General features: G+C 35.7%; 2 protein-coding genes across 2 annotated transcripts; both read left to right on the top strand.

Moving 5' to 3' along the window:
• The first annotated feature begins 1,173 nt into the window (after positions 1-1,173).
• Positions 1,174-12,260, top strand: LOC123874036. Its single transcript, XM_045919194.1, has 10 exons — positions 1,174-1,261; positions 1,914-2,056; positions 2,146-2,979; positions 3,062-3,234; positions 3,386-4,411; positions 8,518-8,675; positions 9,272-9,405; positions 9,485-10,318; positions 10,390-10,562; positions 11,161-12,260. Exons 1-10 carry the CDS (start codon positions 1,183-1,185, stop codon positions 12,182-12,184), a joined length of 4,578 nt encoding a protein of 1,525 aa, XP_045775150.1. The 5' UTR covers positions 1,174-1,182; the 3' UTR covers positions 12,185-12,260.
• A 3,010-nt stretch (positions 12,261-15,270) lies between these two features.
• Positions 15,271-19,160, top strand: LOC123873605 (arylphorin subunit alpha-like). Its single transcript, XM_045918510.1, has 5 exons — positions 15,271-15,367; positions 16,027-16,160; positions 16,320-17,099; positions 17,185-17,321; positions 17,528-19,160. The coding sequence occupies exons 1-5, from the start codon at positions 15,271-15,273 to the stop codon at positions 19,110-19,112; spliced, it is 2,733 nt and encodes a 910-aa protein (XP_045774466.1). The 3' UTR covers positions 19,113-19,160.
• Positions 19,161-22,818: the final 3,658 nt, after the last annotated feature.

Genomic DNA, 22,818 nt, shown 5'->3' with positions numbered 1-22,818 from the left:
TTTATTTTTATTTTTTATGTATGTTCCCCGATTACTCAAAGACGCCTGGACCGATTTGGATTTTTTTTTTTGTTTGAAAGGGTATACTGTGCAGGTGGTCCCATATAAATTTGGTGAAGATTTGATGAATATCTTCGGAGATGGAGAACAGAACTCCTCAATGGATAAGGGCAAATTACTCGCGATCACTGTAATAGCTTAGTAAACAGTAGGGTTTTAACTGGGCATAGCATATTATAGTACAGTGGGGCCACTAAAAATTGTGAAATAAAAATTTTTTAAAAGAAAAATAAAACCGACTTCAAAAACCAAAAACACTAAAAAGTAGAAAATAATTTTTGTTTAGCTACACATGTAATGTACCTAGGTATGAAGTCGGGCGAGCTTCACTCTTGGATTTCTAATTTTGTTTTAATATGCTCGCTCGACTTCATACCTAGGTACATTACATGTGTAGCTAAACAAAAATTATTTTCTACTTTTTAGTGTTTTTGGTTTTTGAAGTCGGTTTTATTTTCCTTTTGAAATTTTTTTATCTGGCTATGTTTACCTGCATCATGCCAAAAAATAGCGTTAGTTTTGTAGTTTAAAACTATTTTTTTTGTAGTCCAAAAAATTTTGTGGCTTAGTTATAAGCGGAGACTGGAGTAAAACTTTAGATAGAGATTGACTCGAATTTCATATTGTGAGCAAAACTATATGTTAACTATATAGTATATGCTAGTTAAAAAGTACTTACCTAAAATAGTTTAAGTAAATGAGAAGATTATTTTTGGAGATTTCGACTTTCCTATTGAAGATAAATAGAAATAGCATACCAAGGTCAAGGTCTGCCATCCCCTAAAACTAATTTTCGCTAAGTAAATATTTTATAAAATAAATATTTGATAACAGCGAAAAAGAATACCTACTTTACCTAAGCATCTCATTACCATGATATCATTATGACTAGCCGTTAGGACAGATTTAAGGGAAACTTACAGTGCCTACAGACATTCATTTAATTGGCCGAGTTGTTGTTTTGGCGATACCTTATCGGCTCCCAAATATTTATAGGTGGCATTAATCTTTAAAAAAATAGTATGGTTACAAAATAAATAAGGTCAACTGAGGTCAAGTATTAAGTATATAATAGGGAGGTATTGATTATATTGATCAGAATTTGGCAGAGACTCGGCGAGGATGAAGGCGGTTCTGTGTTTGGTGCTAGGGCTGGCCGCCCTGGCCGCGGCACGACCTGATGTGGATACCACGTTACTTGGTAAGATCAGACAGTAAAGGAAAGCGACCAAATGTCGTCATCATCATCATCATCATCATCAACCCAGCTGACTACTGAGCATGTATCTCCTCTCAGATTGAGAAGGGTTTTGCCACTGTCCACCAAGCTGGCCAACTGGCCAATCATTCATATTATGCTCTAGCTCTCGTCACACAGTTTTTACTTTTTGACAGCTACATACCATTTTTTTTTAAAGAATATTAGCCTTCCGAATCATGACTAATAATCCCCTTTTCCCTCCAATTAAGCGTAAAGCTTGTGCCAGGAGTGGGTACGACAATAGTGCAACGGGTGGGGTTTGAACCGCCGACCTTTCGGAATTCAGTCCGCTCCTCAACCGTTGAGCTATCGAGGCTCTTATTTATAACCTTATTTATAATTAATTATGTTAACCATGTGTATTTTCCATGTGAAGAAATTATTTAGGTATTTATTTCTTGCAGAAATTTCGGATTTTCTTGCAGAAACCTACGCCGATCCGTTGCTCTGTTACAGCGTTATTGAAAGACAAACCAACAAACGAACCAACAGACAGACACTTTCACATTTATAATTTATTCTTATTGTCACCTAACTTTCAAAATTTGAAGAATCCAAAATCTTATTTTTAATGCATATTAATTTTTAACAGGTAAAGTTGACACAATGGATATAAAAGAAAAGCAATTTTTCATCTTGAAGCTTTTGAACAATATCATGGGTCCAGTCATGTACAAAGAGATCGAAGACATTGGCAAAAACTTTAAAATTGAAGATAATGTGGAATTATACACAGTAAGATGAACTTTAGTTTAAAACTGTATGTAATTAATATTTTCAATTAGACACACATATTACTGCAAGCTTAATTTTTTTGTTTACAGAAGCAGGTTGTGGTTAAAACTTTCCTTGAGAATTGGAAGTTTGGTTTCCTTCCCCGCGGAGAGGTATTCACATTACACGTTGACCGTCAACTGAAGGAGGTCATTACGATGTTCCACATGTTGTACTACGCTAAGGACTTCGCCACATTCATTAAGACTGCTTGTTGGATGCGTCTTTACTTGAACGAGGGCATGTTTGTGTATGCCCTTACTGTAGCTGTCAGACATCGTGATGACTGCAAAGGCATCATCCTTCCTCCGCCTTATGAAATCTATCCTTACTTTTTCGTCCGAGCCGATGTCATTCAAAAAGCGTACTTACTCAAGATGAAGAGAGGCCTTCTCGACACCCACTTAACTGACTTCTACGGTATCAAAAAAACTGACAAGGATATCTACATAATTGATGAAAATGTTTACGACCGCCGCGTTTGGTTAAATGACGAAGATAAACTCAGATACTTCACAGAAGATATTGGCCTTAATACCTACTACTATTATTTCCACGTAGACTACCCATTCTGGATGAAAAATGACGTGACCAACAAGTTTATGATCAGGCGTTGGGAACTTACCTTCTACACCTACCAACAGATTCTTGCAAGGTACTATCTCGAGCGCCTTTCCAATGGTCTCGGCGAAATCGACTATCTGTCATGGCATAAGCCTATTCGTAAAGGTTACTGGCCGTGGATGATCCTTCACAACGGAGTTCAACTGCCTGTGAGGTTCAACAACCAAGTATTTGTCAGTGACAAAGATATTGCTGTTGCTAAATTAGTTGCAGATTATGAGAGAATTATTAGTGAAGCCATTATCAAGGGATACATAGAGGTGAGTTACAAAGCAAAAATTAATAGTTATTAATTTAACTTTAATATTTTTAACCATTTCAATTTGTTTTCCTTATTCCCAGATTAATGGTGTTAGAATCGACTTGACTAAGTCTGCAGATATCGAAGCCCTCGGAAAACTTGTGTATGGAACTATTGAAAAGACTGATATGACTAAACTACAAGTAGACGCTTACCGCTACCTTCTAATAATGATGAAAGCTGTTGTTGGTCTCAATACCTGGAATTCTGACAAGTAAGCCTCTATTATAAAATTCAAATTATTTTATTTGTCCATATCAAGCACATCCCGCAAAAAAAATTACTCCAAGATTGAGATTGAGTTTCAATGCATGTTTCAATTCATAAGAGTAGGTAATTAAAAAAAATATTTTTTCCAATTTCAGATACTTCGTTGTACCTTCGGTATTAGACCACTACCAAACTGCTCTCCGTGACCCAGTATTCTACCAACTGCAAAAACGTATAGTCTATTTCATGAGGCTCTTTAAAAACCGTCTTCCAAGCTACACTCGTGAAGATGTCTACTTCCCTGGAGTAAAAATTGACAACGTTGTAGTTGACAAGCTTGTTACATACTTCGATGATTACTTCATGGATATGACCAATGCAGTTACCTACACCGACGATGAGCTCAAGAAGACTACATCTGACATGATATTCTATGTACGCAAACGCCGTCTGAATCATCAGCCTTTCAAAGTCACCTTAGATATCTTGTCTGACAAAACAGTCGACTCTGTTGTGCGAGTGTTTTTGGGACCGAAAGAAGATCATATGGGCCGCTTGATTGATATTAACCAAAACAGGTGGAACTTCGTGGAGTTAGATTCGTTCCTCTACAAACTTACCGCTGGAAAGAACACCATTGTCAGAAACTCCATCGATATGCACAATCTTGTACGCGATCGCACAATGACTCGTGACCTATGGAAGAAGATTGATGGTATAACCGACATGAGGGATCTGTTAAGGAAAGACCTCAGAAACTACCACACCGGTTTCCCAACTAGGCTGCTTCTACCTAAGGGTCGTATTGGAGGAATGAGGATGATGCTCTATGTCATAATCACCCCGTTGAGGATGGTTGACAACGTTGACACTTCAATACTCGACATAAACCGTAAAGATCTCTTCGTAGACTTCAGGTCCACTGTGTTACTTGATAAGATGCCTCTTGGATTCCCACTCGATCGCCATATTGACACATCCAAATTCTTCACGCCCAACATGAGATTTGTTGACGTTATAATCTTCCACAAGCCACAGGTCAGCGATATGTGGACTCGCTGGAACCGTTACGTTCTTAAAAGCTACGACTTACTTGACAAGACCCCCGTAGTTAACGACAGCTACTTTACTGACGTAGATGTTAACACCAAAGTAGATAGAGACGTCAATATCTTCGATGTGTAAATGACTGATGTTGAGATTTAGATACAATTAAGCGATTTTATATACTTTATGTTTATTATAAAAGGCAATGAATGTTATATATTAATAAAATGAATTATTTATTGCACATTTTTGTTATTTCTTTATTAAAATCCTTCCTAGTCACTAGTCAGATAGCCAAGTATTATCAAATATAGTACCAAGTTGAATCAAGCAAGCAACTAATAATAATACTATTATGATTGCTGGTTTACATTTTTAAAAAGTACTAGAGATTGTCTAGTAATAAGCGGTGATAGCTTAGTGGTAAAGAGTCTGCCTCCTAATCGGTGGTCGTGGGTTCGATCCCGGGCACACCTTTTGGGAATTACGTGTACCTTTTTTAAGCAATAAATAATTTCATTTGCTTTAACAGTGAAGGAAAACATAATGATGAAATTGTATGCCTGAAAGTTCTCCATAACTTTCTCAAAGCTAGTCTGCTAACATCAATCATTTCTTCTAGGTTAAGACTTAGCAGTGAATAACATGAGATAAAGATCAAAATGTTATGTTTAATCTTTTTGCAAGAATAATCTTTGTACTGGTCAAACAAAGAATGAATTCTCAATCTACGACCTTATGTAAAGTATATTATTATGAAAAATTTTGATTCTTGTATTTTGTTTACTAACCAATCGAACTCAATATTTTGTAGACACGTTCTAGAATATAATATATAAGATATATAGTAATATATAGTATATGTAAGAATATGTAACATTAAATAGCAAAGATTTAAGTACAGATGTAAGTTTTATCTTTGAGATTCACATGTATAACTATATAAAGCTCAAAGATTTACATGTAAATCTTAAAGCTAATAGTAATGCACCTTTTCACAAAAATCTGGAAAACCACAGAGACGGATATTAATTTGTAGAATATTCTGGTAAATTGGTTAATATTTTAAGTGCATTTACTCTTACAATGAAATTACAGTGAATAAATACTTACATAAGATTTTGTAAGTTTAACTGGCGTAAGTTATTACTAACCCATTTGCACTTAACCGTCTTATACCCGCGGCTTCATCCAGGTGGACAAGACAAATTTCAATCCCCTATTTTACTCCTTTAGGGGTTGAAATTTCAAAAAAAAACACTTTTTAAGTGGATGTTTGCGTCATAATAGCTATCTGCAAGCCAATATAATAGCCTCAATAGCTCAACGGTTAAAGGGTGGACTAAAATCCGAAAGGTCGGCGGTTCAAATCCCACCCGTTGTACTATTGTCGTACCCGCTCCTAGCACAAGCTTTACGCTTAGTTGGAGGGGAAAGGCGAATATTAGTCATGACTAACATGACTAATATTCTTTAAAAAAAACAGCTTTGATTCATCCGGTTGAGCTATGCGTTGATAGATCTGTCAGTATGTTAGTCAGTCATCAATCAATCGCCTTTACCTTTTTATATACATATTTAGGTTAGCAAATGTAAGCGCGAGGTGACTCCAAAGCTGCTGCGGTTCCGCGTCCAGGGTATACTGCTATTAAACCCAATAAGTCTTTATTGGGGTTGACTGGCATTTATAGGGTTAAGCAGTATTTAACAAGTAAAAGATGGCAAGCGTAAATTAAAAATTTATACCACTCCCGACAAGTGAAGGTTACAGTAACTAGAAAACACGACAAGTGAAGGTTACGGTAACTAGAAAAGAGCTGATAACTTTCAAACGGCTGAACCGATTTTCTTGGATAGCTAGGGACACTCTTGATCAAGCCACCTTTCAAACAAAAAAAAAAACTAAATTAAAATCGGTTCATTAGTTTAGGAGCTACGATGCCACAGACAGATACACACGTCAAACTTATAACACCCCTCTTCTTGGGTCGGGGGTTAAAAATAAAGAAAATGTTGACCTTGGATAGAAAACAGTAGTTAAATTACAAGATCAATTTTGTTAATATTTCTTTTAGTTTAGAATTAAGAACGAACGACCAAAACTGAATTGTTGTAAGTAAAATACGTAAATACGTAAGCTAGGTAGGTACTTACGTGAGAAAATCTTAAAGGTGTGCGGTCTAACTTTCCGTTATAATATAAGGACAATTCCGTTATCGCTAAAAATCCAGGCAGTATCAAAACTCATTTAAAGGTTCTCCTCCTCTGTTAGGGTGCTAGCATAAAGAACCAGGTATCCAGTACCGACAGGATGGTCCCCGATCGATGCGGTTAAAAGAGCTTCATAATTATCTCATGAGCTCTTACATAAAGGGATAGGTAACAGGTATAAGATAACATAACGCTATTTTACACGCACCTGCTTCTTTACATCCCTTCTTCTTCTTTATGTGCCTCTCCATTATTGAAGGTCAGCAGTCAGTTTTTTAAACTTCTCCTTGTCCATGGCTAGCCGGAATAGTTCTCCTACTGTTTTTATGCCAGTCCACTCCCTTATGTTACGTAGCCATGACTTCTTCCTTCTTCCCACCCCTCTTTTTCCAGCAATTTTTCCCATCATAATTATCTGCAGCAGGCGGTACCTACCGTGTCGCAAAATATGGCCCAGGTACGAGATCTTACGCTGCTTGATGGTTTTAACTAACTCGGTCTTCTTCTACAACCTGGCAAGAACCTCAGCGTTGGACACCTTAGCCGTCCAGCTTATGTGAAGCATCCTGCGATACGTCTACATTTTAAAGGCGTCGATCTTTTTCCTCAAGTCCTCCACTAGGGTCCATGCCTCACAACCATATATAACTACGGGCCAAATGTAGCATTGTAGGAGTCTGATACGGAGTTTTAGAGAAAGTTGACTACCACAAAGAACTTTCTTCATCTTCATAAAAGATGTGCGAGCAATTTCATTGCGAACCCGGATGTTAGTGTCACTTTTCCATGCGTCTGTTAGCCATGACCCAAGATATTTGTATTTGTCTTTGTTTGTATTTGTTTTGTGGCTTCTTCGAAACAACCATATACTTTGTTTTTGACACATTCATGCTTAACCCCACCCTATTACTGCACTCGTTTACTCTATTAACTATTTCTTGTAGGTCTTGCTGCGTGGGCGTTTACATCCCTACTCAGTTTAAAATTGGTATCTCGAACCTATAATAAGATGCGTCTTCGTCCACGTGATAATAATAAAATTATAGGATGTAAGTAATATACCTATAGCTATAGCGTGCAATTATTGACCGACTTCAAAAAAAGGAGGAGGTTCTCAATTCATCGGAACCTTTTTTTTTTAATGTATGTTACCCATTTACTCAAAGACCCCTGGACCGATTTGGATTTTTTTTGTTTGAAAGGGTTATACTGTGCAGGTGGTCCCATATAAGTTTAGTTAAGATCTGATGAATATCTTCGGAGATGGAGAACAGAACTCCTCAATGGATAAGAGCAAATTGCTCGCGATCTGTGTAAAAGCTTAGTAAACAGTGGGGTTTTAACTGGGCATAGCATATTATAGTACAGTGGGGCCACTAAAATTGTGAAATAAAAAAATTTCAAAAGAAAAATAAAACCGACTTTAAAAACCACAAACACTAAAAAGTAAAAAATTATTATTAGTATCTGTGTATCTGTGTATCAGTCTGTGGCATCGTAGCTCCTAAAGTAATGAACCGATTTTAATTTAGTTTTTTTTTTGTTTGAAAGGAGGCTTGATCGAGAGTGTTTTTAACTATAATTCAAGAAAATCGGTTCAGCCTTTTGATAGTTTTCAGCTGTTTTCTAGTTAGGTACTGTAACCTTCACTTGTCGGGGATGTTATTTTTTAATTTACACTTGTTAATATCTCCATTTTACAATATCTCTTCAGATTATTATTAGATAGGAAAATATGCACAAGGACAACTATTCCATTTATATGATATCTACCAGAGACTTTGTTTTAGAACAACTAAATTACCTATTCTTTTTATTTTTGAACAAAACCTTGTGTTTGCATTATAAGTTTTCAAAACATATAATGCAAAATTGCCTAGATAAAAAGTTATTGTTGAGCTTAGGTATTTTTTAACGCGCAACTTTCACCAGCATTACGCGATAACTTTTCACCTATAACAATTCGCTAGTAATAAACAACAGGATTGTACTTATCAGTGAAACAATGTAACAATTTAAATTAAGGCAGGTCAGTGCGGTCAGGAATGCTAAGTATAAATTTGGCTGAGAACGAACAAGGCGTCACAGTTAGGATCGAACTGTGGGCGATGAAGACGGTACTATGTGTGGTGTTAGGGCTCGCGGCCATGGCCGCAGCCCATGCGGTGTACGACGACCACACCTTCGGTAAGAGTTTTTGAAGGGAAAACCTTTTTCTTTGGGCACGTTCAGCGATGGGTAAAACTTCAAGGTCGCGCCACCGACATGCTAATGTTAAGATTTTTATATAAACCTGTGAGGATTATACTGCCATTGGCGCAATTAAAGTGCTATATATGTACTTTGTCCTATTAGTTTACAAATGCGTAAAGACAAATCAAATTTGAATTTCGCGAGCAGGCCCGTCGCATGCACCTTAGTGCCAATAGATTTACAAACTAAACGAATATTAATGATTTTGATTTATAAGAACACTGTTATTTCATAGTTTTAGTCAGTTTTTTAAAATAGGTAGTTAGGTATTCAAAACGGGTCATATTTCTCTTATTTTTAGGGATCCTTACCTCAAAAGGAAAAACAGAACCTTTATAGGATCACAGGAGCAGATATTTTATTTATTTTTATGCATAAAACTTTTTGAGTTATCGTGCAAAATATCCGAAAAAATACCCGAGGTTGGAACCCTCAGTGCGCGAGTTTGACTCGCTGGCTGGTTTTTTTCTAAGTTAACTTAACTTGAATATACTGGTTTATTTGATAACTCTTAATTGTTTTTATTCCAGTCAATATGGATGTAAAGCAACGCCAAATATGGATACTGAAGCTGCTTAATCACGTCACGGAACCAGTCGTCTACAAGGATATAGAAGACATTGGCAAAAACTTCAAGATTGAAGAAAATGTTGAGCTCTATACGGTAACAAATTATAATTATTTAATCCAGTTTTTTTTTTATTCATAGTTCCATTTTTCTGAAATTAACATTTTTTTTCCAGAAACAAGAGGTTGTCAAAGTATTCCTAAACAACTGGAAGTTTGGATTTTTGCCGCGCGGAGAAGTATTTACCCTCAACATTGATCGTCAACTGAAGGAGGTCATCACGATGTTCCATATGCTGTACTACGCGAAGGACTTCACCACATTCATGAAGACTGCATGCTGGATGCGTCTGTACCTTAACGAGGGTATGTTTGTGTATGCCCTCACCGTGGCGGTCAGACATCGCGAAGATTGCAAAGGCATTATCCTACCACCTCCTTACGAAATCTATCCTTACTACTTCGTTCGCTCTGATGTGATACAAAAGGCTTACCTGCTGAAGATGAAGAAGGGTCTTATTGATCACAAGCTTTGCGATTTATATGGTATCAAGAAAACTGAAAAGGATGTCTACATTATCGACGAAAATGTTTATGACCGTCGTCACTACCTGAACGATGAAGACAGGCTGAGATATTTTACTGAAGATATCGACCTTAGCACTTACTACTACTACTTCCACGTCGACTATCCTTTCTGGATGAAGGACGATATGACTCCCAAGTTTATGCACAGACGCTGGGAGCTCACTCTATACGTGTACCAACAAATACTCGCCAGGTATTACTTGGAACGTCTGTCTAATGGATTAGGTGATATTACAACATTCTCAGTGCTTAAACCAATCAGAAAGGGATACTGGCCCTGGATGATGCTACACAATGGTGTACAATTACCTGTAAGATTAAATAACTATATGTTCAATGAAGACAAAAACACTGCCGTTATGAAAGTTGCTGTAGAGTATGAAAGGATTATCCATGAAGCTGTCGTCAAAGGATATATTGAAGTATGTACTTTTAATAATTTTATCATTCTTTGACTAGAGTACAGCGAATTTCTAATTATTTCACTTTTCAGATTAATGGCCTGAGATTAGAACTTACCAAAACCGAAGATATAGAGATGCTTGGAAAACTTATTTATGGTACCGTTGACAAGATTAACGTTAACAGACCCAAATGGGAAGCCTACCGCTACATGCTTATATTAATGAAAGCTTTCGTTGGTCTTAACTACTTCAACAATGACAAGTAAGTTTTAGTTTGTAAGATAACTGGTGACCCTAAAGAGTTACTTTAATTTTATTTAAAATTCAGATATCTTTAATTCTTATTATATATCTATACTATACTAATAAATAAAATTGGAGTGTCTGTCTGTCATTTCGAAATAACTACCGCATATTAAGGTCATATGGTTATTTGAACGATACTATAACCGAATCACACGTTTTTAAAATTTTTGTCTGTCTGTCTGTCTGTCTGTCTGTCTGTTTGAAAAGGCTAATCTTGGGAACGGCTGAACCGATTTTGACGGGATTTTCACAGACAAGTAGAAAATTGACCAGGGAGTAACATAGGCTACTTTTTTAACCGACTTTCAAAAAGGGAGTTGTGTTTTTCTACCTATGTACACCGAAATCTCCGAGATTTCTGAACCGATTTGCGTCATTTCTTTTTTAATCGATAGAGGAACTTTGCGACATTGTTTAATAAAAATTTGGAGTCCAACTCCTCAATCCTGATGCTGCAGAGGATCTGACCAATCCACGCGGGCGAAGCTGCGGGCATCAGCTAGTATATTAATAAATCTTTGCATCTTTAAACAATGGTATTTGGCTTTTTCTAGGTACTTCGTTATGCCTTCTGTGCTCGATAGCTATCAGACAGCCCTACGTGATCCAGTATTCTACCAGCTACAAAAACGTTTCTATAATATCGTGAAGCTCTTCAAGATGCGACTTCCAAGCTACACTCATGAAGATCTCTTCTTCCCTGGTGTCAAGATTGATAATGTTGTAGTTGATAAACTCGTAACTTACTTCGATGACTACTTTATGGATATGACCAATGCTGTCACGCTCAACTCAGATGAATTCAAAAAGTCGAGATCTGATATGATCTTCTACGTACGTAAACGCCGGCTCAATCATCAACCATTCAAAGTAGTCTTTGATGTTCAATCGGACAAGGCCGTCGACAGTGTCGTCAGAATATTCTTGGGACCGAAGGTGGATTGCCTGGGTCGTTTAATAGATCTCAACCAGAACCGCGTGAACTTCGTAGAGTTGGATTCCTTCCTTTACAAACTTAACACTGGAAAGAACACCATAACCAGAAACTCTTATGACATGCACAATCTCGTCCGTGACCGCATCATGACACGTGATCTGTGGAAGAAGATTGACACCATCACCGATGTGAAGGATCTGTTAATCAAGGATCTCAGGAATTACCACACTGGATTCCCTACAAGGCTGCTGCTACCGAAAGGTCACGTCGGTGGTATGAAGATGATGCTCTACATAATAGTCACACCATTGAGACTGGTTGATGGAGTTGACACCGGAATCTTGGACACGAACCGCAAAGATCTCTTTGTTGACTTTAGGTCAACTGTTCTCCTCGACAAAATGCCTCTTGGTTTCCCATTCGACCGTCATATTGACCTCACCAAATTCTTCACACCCAACATGAAGTTCTTAGATGTATTCATTTATCACAAAAAACAAATTTGTGATATGAAGGCCCGTTGGAACCGATACGTACTCAAGAACTACGACATGGTCGACAGGACTACCTTCATTGATAATTACGACGTAGATGTAGACTTCGACACTATGGTTGGCGAAAAAGTCAAAGACTTTTACTGAATTAAACACATAAATTATGTGAATTAAAAGGCAAAGACTATGAATATTAAAAGTAAATAAAATATTATATGATTTATTTTATGTTTCATTTATTAATCTGTCTGCTTCTTTCCTACTTGTTACACCAATTCTAAAAAATCAAGAAAATTATAATATCTAGGTTGTAGGTAATGTAAAATCAAAGTTGTAAAAAATTAAGTTACTTATGAAGTATTAATTGTATCAAGTACTAACTGATCCACCTGGCGTCGCTCAGGTGAGATTTGATATACCTATAAGCAAATACATAATATATAGCCAATATTACTTTTGGATAAAGTTCTTTTAATGCTTCTAATGGTAAAAGAATTATTAAAATCAGTTGAGTAGTTTCAGAGTTTATCGATTACAAACAAACAAATCTTTCCTCTTTATAATATTAACTAGCAGTTATCCGCGACTTCGTCCATCCTTTTGCAACTGAGGACCTCCAATATGTAGGTAAAATATACATGTCCTTTTTCACGAAGACCGTTTGGCTATGTCTGTGAGTGTAGGTACATGTAGGTATAGTACAAATAAACTAAACTAAATCCACGCTTATGTAAGGGGCCTCAAACTTTTGTCAGGCAAAAAATAGTATTTTTGAACCTCATATAAAGCTGGGCACATGCCTCACCGTTGTAATTATGTACGTAACTACCACTGTTATTTTAGACCTTTATTTTTCAAACTGAACAAAGTGACATCAAAAACGAATATTCTATATATAAATTATGTACTTAGAGGATTTTGCATGCGTAACGACGATAAGTATTAAAAAGTTAATTTTCAAAAGGAAAATTTGGAAATGTTTTAAGCCCATTTCCAAACTTAAAAAATGAACTCAAAACCTTCTCAAAACTTTTTTAAGTAGTCGTTATCAATAACGTTGTCCAGTCGGTAAATGAATGAGTAGGTAACCCACTTGGAATATCCGAAATTGGCCTTTCCTTTACCTCCATGCCTCGAGGAGCACGCTAAGCCGTTGGTCTCATATTATCACTAACGTCTGACCCTTTCTTTATTCGAGTCGTAAACGGAAGGATTTGGGAGCTCACCGCATCATTATCCCAAGAAATCCTCTATCATTAGGTATTAACGGAAAGGGGCCATGATCCTCAGCAACGAGGAATAAGTCGCAGATTGTCTTCGTTGTGAGTTTTAAATTTCATGTAGGACTACTAGCGTCTCTCATACACTAGTATAAGAGACTGTATAACGTGGTTATATAGCGTGGGTCTATATAACCACGCTGTTTCGAAATGTAGATTCTACCGAAAAGAACCGGCAAGAAACTCAGCAGATTTGCTCGTTTCAAATCGTACAAGCTTAGTGCAACTATGCCATCTTGTGGGTCTTGTGGACAAAATGAAAGCTCAGGCGGTTGCTTTTCGGTCACTTTAAAAGCGACATCTATTTACCTACTGTGTTACTACATCGCGAACTTGTTGTTTTCTCATCTAGTGCGCTCCACATCTGCTAGATGGTGCTTATTTAAATAATAATCTCAGCCCAGGTTTTTCTGCAAGGGTTTAAATAGCGCGGATAGAATCCATAATACAAACCCATTTTCCCGCCAGAAGGATGGGTATCCCCTATAAGGAAAAAGGTTGTTTCTCATTTTTTCTTTTTCCACTAGCTACGTCGGTAAACTTTCAGTATGTTTGGGTAATAATAATTGATACCTACTTACTAAGCTTTAGGTGTCAATTTAAAACTAGTTACGGCCGAAGCCTCCTACCAGATCCTGAGCCGATTTAGAAATCGCTTATCTCGGAATAGCCTCTGCCAAGGACAGAACTCAGGAACTACGACTCTTCAAACCACTGTATTCACCACTGCGCCAGCGGGATAGTACTTACCTATTATCTAGTCATTGTTTAGTCTAAGCACCTAACAGAAAGTAAAAAGTTGATTAAATACCAATAAAATACCAAATAAAAACATTTCAATTTCAACATAATACTATTTTCGCTTTATTTACCTAGTTTGCGATAACCTGTAACCCCAACTTGAAGTAATTATGTTTATTGAAGAAACCTTCAATATTATAGTGACATCAAATCGACCGATATAATTAGATAAGTTTGTTTACTAAGCCTGATCAAAATTAGGGTTATTAGGTGCTTATTACACCTATACATATACCATTGCATGCTTATTCGGAAACGTGGACTGTGACAGTTGGCCTCGTCCACAAATATAGTCCATAAATAGTAATAGTCGCTCAGCTAAGCGTGCTAGTAAGCGAGTTGTATCTTAAGTAGGTACCTACCACTCTCTCGGCGATAAGATCTGGAATCAGGAATATGCAATAGAACAAAAAGCTCCTTATTTCTGAATTGATCACGCAAAGAAACTCAAGAGTCGCAGGGAGCCGCTGGATTCAGGCGGCGCAAGACCGTGGCGTGGAAGTCCCTTCAAGAGACCTAGTAATATGTCCAGCAACGTCCAGGATTTAGGCATGCGTTATTTTTTAATTCAAATTCAAAATAATTTTATTCAATTAAACTCTTACAAGTGCTTTTGAATCGTCAAAATAATCTACAACTGGTTCGGAAAGCCGTTCGTACTGAGAAGAACCAGCAAGAAACTCGGTGGTTGCTCTTTTCAAGTATTCAATTCACAATAATATGTAATATGCCATACTGTATACTGTGATTGTATACAAGCAATTGCAGCGCCGTGTATTGCTGGAGCGAGTCAAATCCAAGCTTTTTTGTCATTTACATAATCTTCGATTGTATAATAAGCTTTTTTCAGGAGCATACTTTTAATTTAATAGATTTTTTAAACTTGTGTCAATAATAAATTACTTTTCTTTTTTTTTCGGCTTGGTGCAAAAGCTTACTGACCTAACCAACTTTTGTTATTTCAATGATAATAATTATTGTGAACAAACAACGTAATTTAATGTAATAGTTTTATCATACGTAAAATAATTAGTGCATTCAACTACGAGTTTAATATATCGATAATATTTAAACAATAATGTCTATGAACTTTCAATTGTCGAAGTATAAATATGGAACTCAATTTGGATTTCTTGCATTGTTTAATAGAAAATGAAGGGGGTAACAGTGTTTTTTATTTCAGTTCTGTGCTTACAAATCCAGGGATACCTTATCAAGGTCCCGACTTCAACTACGAATACAAAGCTTGGTAAGTTAGCGCCAAGAGGCACCTACTAAGTAAAATTAATTTTATTTATTACTAAATTCAGCTAAAAAGTATTCATTTGAAAAGTTAAATTAATCATAATAGCCCCCGAAGAGATATATCCATAATTTAATTAAATTTAAACATCTTTATTGTTATAAAATTACAATAACAGAATAAATTCATTTTTTTTTTTGAAAATAAAATATAGCATATATCACTCAGGAATAATGTAGCTTTCTACTGGTGAAAGAATTTTCAAAATCGATTCTGTAGTTAAAGAGATTACTTTCTACAAACAAACTTACAAACTTTACCTACCAAATGCCAATCATAGTTCAATGCATAAAAACAGCCAATTATTTTTTATTAACTTGCGGCAGAACTTAAAATATTTACTAAGTTAGATTATTATCTAATAGCAGTAATCTGTTGATAAGTTACTGCAAATTTATTCAATTTTTTTTAACAAATGACAACGTTGCTAAATTTTAATACTTGTAACTTGCCGACAGATTACAGATAATATAGGATTGGTTATAAATTATAATATTATTGGTTATTAATTACGGCTGTAAGATGGTTATAACATTTTATTGACTCAACAGTCAATAAAATGTTATAACCATCTTACTTACATCATACTTACATCAATTTTACAGCAACAGGTGGATGGGTTCACATTCAAAAGCTTCTACTCCCGTTATTTGAAAATGTTTGTGAAGAAAGTACAAAACCTACTATCGTGAGGCTCAGTGAAGACTTCAAGTTAGATCCGTCCAGTGGCATTTATCTGGTAAATATTTTTAGCAAAGAATATTAGTCATTTAAAATTTCCCATTCTAATAAAATAACTATTTATTATTTATATTAAAATTGAAATTCAAATGCTTAAATGGAAATAACGATATTTAAAAAATATATATTTTCAGTTATCATAGTGCATTATTTTCAGAATCCGGAGGTTCTTAGCAATTTCCAAAACCTTAAGGCAACAAAAGGTTTATTGGCAAAGGGAGAGATTTTCACGGAATATAATCCTGATCACTTGAATGAGCTAAAAGTTATTTACGAACTATTATATTACGCTAGAGATTTTGATACCTTTTATAAAGCCGCTTGCTGGGCTCGTCAAAATGTTAACTGTGGATTATTCGTTGACGCCATATACTTGGCAATTTTGAATAGACGTGACACTGAAAAGGTATCATTACCAGCGCCCTATGAGATCTTGCCTAATTATTTCATAAAAAAAGATTTCGTCATAAAAGCGTCGTCATTGATAAGAGGTGAAACAGTTTCGTTATCTGATTCCGTGCGAAACGAAGGAAACGCATATGTTCTGGACGTGAATTACACAACTAGCTTCGATGATACCGATGACAAACTGGCCTATTTCCATGAAGACATTGGTCTAAATTCCTATTACTTTCTAACAAAACTGAACTATTTACCGTGGCTTAACAACTCCCAAAGAAAAAGTTACGGCCAACAAATGTACCATATAATGAAACAAATGATGGCCAGGTATAATTTGGAAAGATATTCCAATGGATTACCGGAGTTAAACGGAATCAGTTGGAACGATATCAATGAATCGAATTTTGATCCTATGCTTATTTACTCCAATGGTAATGACTTTAGCCAAAGAATGTCAGCAAATATTAGCAACACTGAAATCTTAACATCACTAACAAACATTGAAGGCAATCTTCAAGCGGTAGTCCTACATATGGTAAGTATTTCTATTTTCAATCTGTTATATTCTAGAAAATAATTTTACACATGATTTAATAGATATCTCTGATGTTTTATTAAAGTACAAATATTTACAGAGAGATGGTGGATATAGTAAATATGATATCATGGATCAATTGATGGAGATTCTTGTAACAAGTGAAAGAAGTTACTTGAATCTAGCTCTAGAGCTCGTTAATGATGATGGACTTCTTTCTAGGTAAGCCTCTATTCGGAAAACGTTGTTCATATTGTATGGTTCAGTTAGAGATTTTTAAATATGCTGCAAAATCCAAAGTTTTAATACTTGTTTTTGATTGAATATCAAAAAAAAGTATTAAAACTTTGGCTTTTGCCATTATTTTTAGAATTGCGTAATTTATAGATAGCATTTTTTTTAAATAAAGTTAATTATTTCTGTTTCAGATATCCTTCAGTTTTGGAACATTATATCACATCCGCAAGGGATCCTTTTTTTTGGAAATTAAAGAAAAAAATTGTTGACCTTGTAGATACTGCTCTAAAAGTGTTGCCTAGTTATTCTAGGAATGAACTTTATTTCCCTGGCGTAGACGTCCAAAATATTGAAATAAAAAAGATGATGACGACTTTTGATAATTTTAAGTTCGACGTTAACAGTGCCCTAAAGACTGAAGGAGAAGAGTCAAAATTCGAAGTAAAAATTTGTCAACCAAGATTAAATCACAAACCCTTTTCTTTTAAAATATCTGTGTCGTCACTTGTAGCACAAAAAGCTTTGGTAAAGATATACTTAGGACCTAAAGTTATGCCGGGTGAATTGGTTGAAAGCAAAAATCTCTTCATGTTATTGGACAGCTTTGAAGTGAATCTTAAAATTGGAAGTAACGTATTGTCCAGAGCTTCTAATGAAATTGCAAATCTTTCAGAAGACTTCCTGACCTTAGAATCTCTATATAAACTGGTCTTAGATGCTGAATTTGGAGTGGATGCTTTGCCTCTTAAACCGGTTTGGTCACAAATAGGGTTTCCATCTCGTTTGATTCTTCCAAAAGGTACGAGCGAGGGATTGCCTTTACATGTATTTGTATTTATAGCTCCATATGTGAAAGCAACTATAGGTGGTTCTAGAACTAATATGGATCTAAACACGGACGCAATTCTTTCACCTGGATATCCCCTAGACCTGAACATTGAAATCCAACAATTATTTAATCTTCCAAATGCAATGATTAAAGAAATTTCTATCACACACAAAAGTGAAAGCACATCTTATAACAAGCCAGCTAATAGTTACAATTCAAACAGCAGAGTGTGGCCAACTGATGACCAAGAGTCCGATGTTCCAAGTGGCCCCTTATACTTAAGTGCTCGACCTGAATTTACAAAGAGAACATTTGATTACAAATCAAAAAACAATCAATATGGAAAGAAAACAGATTATGCAGCTAAGCGAGGTAATTACAATTCCTACCAAAATAAAAAACCAGAGCAAGTCAAAATTGAGGCTGAAGATAAAACAAATGTTAGTACTGAACCTGAAAAAATAGAAGTTGTTTATAATGTTTCTAAAAAAATTAACACAGATCATGATGTTTCCAAGGATAATATAATTCACAAAGTTGAATTAGATAAAGTTAAAGATACAAAAAATTCATTTAAATCAGATAACTTTGAAAATGACTTTGAGAAAGTCGTTGATATAAAAGGTCATGACATAAAAGGCAAAACTGAACCTGATACTATGGATGTCGTAAATAAAATCTATATCAGTCGTGATTTAGAACATGAAGTTCCAGCGATTAATGATGATGAAACAGTAAATAGAGTGTTTTTATATGATAAGGATCATATTGATAAAATTTTACTAGATACCAAACCGGACGGTAATGATTTTGAGAAAGTTATTGAAATAACAAATTCCAATGTGAAACCACACGGGCTACTTACCATGCCGAAAAGAAAAAATGTATTAAATATATTTTTGAAACCTTTAAAAATATTTGATTCAAAAGAAATATTGTACGAATAAAAACTTGATTATAGATAGTTAACTAAAACTATTTAATTTTATTTTCATTGTTTCGTTTTAGTTACCGATGTAATTTATAAGTAATGTTAATAAAATATTAATTATAATATTTTCTAAAATTTATTTTTATTTTCTACAAAGTTGTGCTTATAGTTTTAATCACATTCTCATGAATTGGGGATTAATAAGTTTCATATCATCCCTGATACAATAATTTCGTTTGAAATAAGAAAGCATTTCGAGACCTATTTATTTTCTGATTAGAAATTAAAAGCTTAGACTGCTTTAAAAAATAAAATGAATACATCATTAGCGACACAAAAGAAGTCAAAGGATAATTATCACTTTTTCTCGATTTTCTATCATTATATCTGGAACTGGTCCAAATACTTTACAACGGTGTTACGCTTTCCCTATTTTCATCGCGGAAAATTTAAAAACCATCGGTCACTAATGTGACAACCGCTAGAGAATACTAACAGAAATATTTTACAGTCGATTACAAGGTTTCCTTAACGCTCGTACACCATATTTATACATACCTACCATACTGGATATTCATATACTATGTAACGACTGCATGATGGAACGTAGGTATTTTAATCACCGTATTATTATATATTATTATATTAGGTGTTGAAATGTATCATTCAACATCATAACAGATGTGGTGGGAGCTGCTCCAAATTTATTTCAATCGTAAAGAAATGATATTAAAGTTGTAGTAAACACACACGTCCACTCAATGCGCCTACATCTATCCAATGTTCGGCTAACAGGAAAGAACAGTGGATCGGGCACATTTCAATGTTAGGTAAATCTGTCCAAAACAAAATGGAACTTTATTCCGTCAATTTTATTTTCTTCTCCTTTGTCCTGGTTTTCTTTAACGCACTTAGACGTAGTCGTCCGTTGTACGTGAGACCGCCGGCTGCCCGCTGGATAACTCCAGCCCAGCCAGCCGAGCTCACTCCAGAATCCGAGCAGGTCAGCCAGGTCAGCAAACACATCTAGAAGCTGGGGGCCCAATTTAGGCTTCTCGTTGGGCAGATACACCGTTCTATATACACTCCACTCCAATTCACTCTCCATGTATGCTCATGATCTGCATAGTTGGCAGTCAGTGATGCCTAGAATGAAGAGGAGTTTATTTAACAAACGCAGTTAGCACAATATAAATCATACGTCTTACGAGCTATTGTATACACTACGGTCTACGATGTATGTACCTACTCTTCACAATAGTATCAATACATATGAAGCTTCGTACATAATTTAATTATATTCAATTACAACACATTACAAGATTTTAACACAACTACAAACTACTACACGAGCTGCTCCCTGTAGTATGCAGTCGTAATCTGTAGCCTTAATTTCCAAACCAATATTCGGTTTTGCGTTAACGTTCTACACCAAATACCAAAAAAATTGGTTGTCTGTAAAGTCGGTTTACTGACGATAGTTGAACGTGACAACAAAGGCCGATTGTGCTTCTTTGTCGCTCGTTCCGCGCTCTCGCTTGCACTTCAAGCCTTACATGGAACGCCTCAGAGCGAGGTAACGCCGCATGAGTCATGTTTTTTCGTGCGTGCAGCCGGCTCTATCGAATTATAAGGCGTTGTCACGTCAAAACAGGTACCCTAAAAATTTTACCGTGACAATGTATAGCACACATATTTCTAGAATACCCACTCTAAGGATAATAAATAGTAATAAAATCTTCTTTATATGCATCTTTAGTGCAAAGAAGGGTTTTGAGTTAATCTCGTAGAATATTGGTGCATGCGCAACGGCAGATAGTGGAGCCTACGTGTTTCATGAAATTGGTCTCGTGACTTTTTCATTTTACATTTAAAATCGAAACTGCCTACCGTTACGTAGGATTATGATGTAACGGGAGAAACATGGGCGGGTACAAAAATTTACGATCACTATTTGTTGACGTTTAAAACTCACTATTCATTATATACACCATGTGATTTTATTTATAAGTGGGAGTATTTATAACTTTTATATCCGTTTGAATAGTGAAGATACAAATTACTTACCAGCTAAAATCACGCTCACCCACACAATGATGCATCAGTGCTAATTCTGTTGTACACAAATCTCTAAACTATAACTGCGAACTATACACGAATTTGATAGTCAAGAAAAGAAAGAAATATTTTCGGACCTATTTGGTACGTATTGGAAAAAGCAGTAATACTTTTCCGAAAGTAACGTTTATGTCGATATTTTATAACATTTATGAAGACGTATATTAATTTTAGACGTGTTAATTTATTCCAGCTAAGTAGTATCTTTTTACAAGTTTACAATTTACAATTTATTTCGAGTATTTTTAACCGACTTCAAAAAAGGAGGAGGATTCGTCGGAATCTTTTTTTTTTATTCCGATACAAAGTAGCCCTTGACTACGATCTCTCCTGGTGATAAATGATGAAGCATGGATCGAAGCGGGTCAACTTGAAAGGGGTATGGCAGATTTGCTAAACCCATATCTCTGATCGGTTTGTACACGGCATCGTACCGGAACGCTAAATCATTTAGCGGCACGGCTTTGCCTTTAGGGTGTAACTAGCCACGGCCGAAGCCTCGCACCAAACCAGACCAGAGACTATTACACATAACTTCTAAGACCACAGCCAAGGAGGTCGTCTAAATCTTTATTGACTTTAGGATCTTTAGATTGGTTTGGTACCTAAATAAACATCGGGCATACAAAAAACAAGCTTTATTTAAAATTTTATACATCTTTATACATTTAAAAAAATACTTAAAAATTTAATGTGCAAGCTTTGGTGTAATAAGAAGTTTCGCCTAGTTTTAACGTTCATGCATGATAATTAATGAGTGTGTTTATCAAGCCAAGATCATTTTCCCGATAAATGTACGATAACATCTACCGCACCTCATTATTAATGAAATATTATTATCAGTTTAGAGCTGTAACACCGCGAGCATATTATTCATTAACCATCTTGTCTCATTGCCATGTCTAACACGTGTGCGGCTTAAACACACAATGATGGAGTAATCGACAATAAAGAATCTATAATCAACTAGCTGACGCCCGCGACTTCGTCCGCGTGGATTTAGGTTTTTCGAAATCCCGTGGGAACTCTTTGGTTTTCCGGGATAAAAAGTAGCCTATGTGCTAATCCAGGATATTATCTATCTCCATTCCGAATTTCAGCCAAATCTGTCCAGTAGTTTTTGCGTGAAGGAGTAACAAACATACACACACACACACATACAAACTTTCGCCTTTATAATATTAGTGTGACTAGCGACCCGCCCCAGCTTCGTACGGGAAGCTTATTACAGTTTTCGTAAGGATCTCTAATCTTTTTAAAATAAACTATAGCCTGCGTCACTCAGGAATAATGTAGCTGAAACTAGTGAAAGAACTTTCAAAATCGGTACAGGAGTTCCAGAGATTACTTCCTACAAACAAACTTACAAACTTTACCTCTTTGACGCGAGTTGGATTGCAGAGCATGCCGGCCATCAGCTAATTAATTTTACAAGTTAAAATTAAAAATTTAAAACACCCCGATAAGTAAAGGTTACATATATACAGTACTTTTCGTGGTATGTATTTCCAAAAAAGTTTTATTACAATACTTAAACATGCCTACCTATTCCCTATTCCTCAATCAGGAATCATGACTCATGCCTACTTTCATTTTTTTTTCTC

Source organism: Maniola jurtina, chromosome 17, assembly GCF_905333055.1.
Source record: "Maniola jurtina chromosome 17, ilManJurt1.1, whole genome shotgun sequence".
NCBI classification, from domain to species: domain Eukaryota; kingdom Metazoa; phylum Arthropoda; class Insecta; order Lepidoptera; family Nymphalidae; genus Maniola; species Maniola jurtina.
Note: the sequence above shows the minus strand (reverse complement) of the source record. Positions and strands in the feature narration are given on the sequence as shown.

Bases quoted from the DNA above. Each gene is read 5' to 3' on its own strand.
- LOC123873605 (XM_045918510.1), top strand. From the start codon at position 15,271: ATGAAGGGGGTAACAGTGTTTTTTATTTCAGTTCTGTGCTTACAAATC. The intron at 16,161-16,319 runs GTAAATATTTTT...CATTATTTTCAG, and splicing joins CGTCCAGTGGCATTTATCTG to AATCCGGAGGTTCTTAGCAA. The intron at 17,100-17,184 runs GTAAGTATTTCT...GTTTTATTAAAG, and splicing joins AAGCGGTAGTCCTACATATG to TACAAATATTTACAGAGAGA.
- LOC123874036 (XM_045919194.1), top strand. From the start codon at position 1,183: ATGAAGGCGGTTCTGTGTTTGGTGCTAGGGCTGGCCGCCCTGGCCGCG. The intron at 10,319-10,389 runs GTATGTACTTTT...TTCACTTTTCAG, and splicing joins TCGTCAAAGGATATATTGAA to ATTAATGGCCTGAGATTAGA. The intron at 10,563-11,160 runs GTAAGTTTTAGT...GGCTTTTTCTAG, and splicing joins AACTACTTCAACAATGACAA to GTACTTCGTTATGCCTTCTG.